At 37.9% G+C, this 2,708-nt stretch overlaps 1 protein-coding gene across 2 annotated transcripts in view; it reads right to left on the reverse strand.

The window, feature by feature from the left end:
- Nucleotides 1-998: 998 nt before the first annotated feature.
- The window catches only part of LOC110446606 (protein zer-1 homolog), a 46,249-nt gene continuing 44,539 nt past the window's right edge, over nucleotides 999-2,708 (reverse strand). For both annotated transcript variants that reach the window (XM_021491830.1, XM_021491829.1), the window contains 2 exons: nucleotides 1,640-1,804; nucleotides 999-1,135 (listed from right to left, as the gene is read on the reverse strand). In XM_021491830.1, coding sequence (XP_021347505.1) covers nucleotides 1,010-1,135; nucleotides 1,640-1,804 — 291 coding nt within the window. In that variant the 3' untranslated portion in view covers nucleotides 999-1,009. The remainder of the gene's footprint in view (nucleotides 1,136-1,639; nucleotides 1,805-2,708) is intronic.

The raw sequence follows: 2,708 nt of genomic DNA on the forward strand, positions 1-2,708 counted from the left end.
AAGGGGATGTTACCAGAAAGGCTCCAGAGACAGCTCCAGGCTCGCTCCATGGCATCATCACAGGATGAGTTTGTCAACTTGGGACGAATCAGAGACAACAGGTACTGTCAACCATAGTTATAGGTGACTCGAAGTGACAATAGGTACTGTCAAACATAGTTATAAGTAGTGATAAACTTTAAGAAGGATGTTACCAGCTAATGAAAAAGTTTAAGAAGGATTTTAAAAAGTGAGAGATTTTAAGTGGATGTTACCAGTTAGTGAGAGTCTTTAAGGGGATGTTATCAGTTAGTGAGAGACTTAAAAGGAAAGTTACCAATAAGTGAGAGATTTTAATGGGATGTTACCAGTTAGTGAAAGACTTTAAGGGGATGTAACAAATAAGAGAGAGACTTTAAGGATGATGTTCCCAGTTAGTGAGAGACTTGATAGTGATGTACCAAGTTAGTGAGAGACTTAAAAGGGAAGTTACCAATAAGTAAGAGACTCTATAGGGATTTTATTAGTTAGTGAGAGAATTTAAGGAGGATGTTACCAGTAAGTGACAGACTTTAAGGGAATGTTACCAATAAGTGAGAGACTTTAAGGGAATGTTACCAGTTAGTGAGAGTCTTTAAGGGAATGTTACCAGTAAGTCAAAGACTTTAAGAGGATGTTACCAGTAAGTGACAGACTTTAAGGGAATGTTACCAATAAGTGAGAGACTTTAAGGACAATGTAACCAGTAAGTGAGAGACTTAAAGGCAAAAGTTACCAGTAAGTGAGAGATTTAAAGGGGATGTTATCAGTTGGTGAGAGACTTTATAGTGATGTAACCAGTTAGTGAGAGACTTTAGGGACAATGTAACCAGTAAGTGAGAGTTTAAGGTGATGTTATCAGTTAGTGAGAGACTTAAAAGGAAAGTTACCAATGATGTTACCAGTTAATGAAAAAAGTTTAAGAAGGATTTTAGTAAGTGAGAGATTTTAATGGGATGTTACCAGTTAGTGATAGACTTTAAGGAGGATGTTACCAATGAGTGAGAGACTTAAAGGGGATGTTACCAGTAAGGCTCCAGAGACAGCTCCAGGCTCGCTCCATGGCATCATCACAGGATGAGTTTGTCAACTTGTGACGAATCAGAGACAACAGGTACTGTCAAACATAGTTACAGGTGTATCTTAGTGACAACAGGTACTGTCAAACATAGTTATTGGTGTATCTTAGTGACAACAGGTACTGTCAAACATAGTTATAGGTGAATCGAAGTGACAATAGGTACTGTCAAACATAGTTATTGGTGTATCTTAGTGACAACAGGTACTGTCAAACATAGTTATAGGTGTATCTTAGTGACAACAGGTACTGTCAAACATAGTTATAGGTGTATATTATATATATATAATTAGTGACACCAGGTTCTGTCCAACATAGTTATTGGTGTATCTTAGTGACACCAGGTTCTGTCAAACATAGTTATAGGTGTATCTTAGTGATACCAGGTACTGTCAAACATAGTTATAGGTGTATCTTAGTGACAACAGGTACTGTCAAATATAGTTATAGGTGTATCATAGTGACAACAGGTACTGTCAAACATAGTTATAGGTGTATCTTATGATACCATATACTGTCAAACACAGTAGGTTATATAATTACCGTCAATGTGTCGGTTTCCTTGCCGATTGTTGATTTTTCTGGTCTGTCGGTTCGACATGTCTCGTGTAATAGTTTCAGGGCATACATTTCAAAGAAGTCGCCATGGTAGGAATTTAGGACTCGAAGTAGGCTGTTTACATATCTTTTGAACAAATGACAATAAATCTGAAATGACAGTAAAAGACATCATTATCACTTCAAATGGAGCCAAATGTTGCCTGCAATCCACTGCTGTACAAACTAAGGACAAGGGACGTAACTCTGTGTGTCCAACTAGGCAAGTAACTCAATGTCATTATGTCCATCTCATGAGGAACGCCACCTACTCAAGTCCAGGACAGAGCGAGTAGGTAATTCTGGACAAATTGATGATCAGTGAACAAAGGGTCGTAACGACACTGGTTAAACTAGTGGATTGAATACTTATTCCATAGACCCCACTGGTTAAACTAGCATATTGAACACAAAACCATAGACCCCATTGGTTAAACTAGCGGATTGAGCACAAAACCATAGACCCCACTGGTTACACTAGTAGATTAAATACAAAGCCAAAGACCCCACTGGTTACACCAGTGGATTGAATACAATGCCATAGACCCCACTGGTTACACTAGTGGATTGAATACAATGTCATAGACTCTACTAAATAGGTGACCCAAGAGTGGTGAAATACATCTGTACTAAAAAAGATTTACCAAGGGAGAAATGGGTGACCCTAGAGTGGTGAAATAGACATCTGTACTAAAAACAAGAGGCCCATGGGCCTAAACGGTCACCTGAGTCTACAGTATTTATTTTTGTTGTTGAAATATGTACCAATTTGAGTAAAAAATAGTATAATGTTAACTTAACTTTGTCAGGACCATGAGCTGATCATTCCTAGACCAATTTTAAGTGAGATCGGCCTATTAGAACTTAGTAGCAAAATAGCGGCCATGGCAGCCAAATTGTATTTCTGATTGACCCGAAAAATAACAACACTTTGTCAGGACCATGATTCGATCATTCCTACAAAGTTTCAGTTCAATCGGCCAAGTAGATCTTTACTTTAAGTTTGAAATAGTTT

Source organism: Mizuhopecten yessoensis, unplaced genomic scaffold (genome assembly GCF_002113885.1).
Source record: "Mizuhopecten yessoensis strain PY_sf001 unplaced genomic scaffold, ASM211388v2 scaffold2887, whole genome shotgun sequence".
Taxonomy (NCBI): domain Eukaryota; kingdom Metazoa; phylum Mollusca; class Bivalvia; order Pectinida; family Pectinidae; genus Mizuhopecten; species Mizuhopecten yessoensis.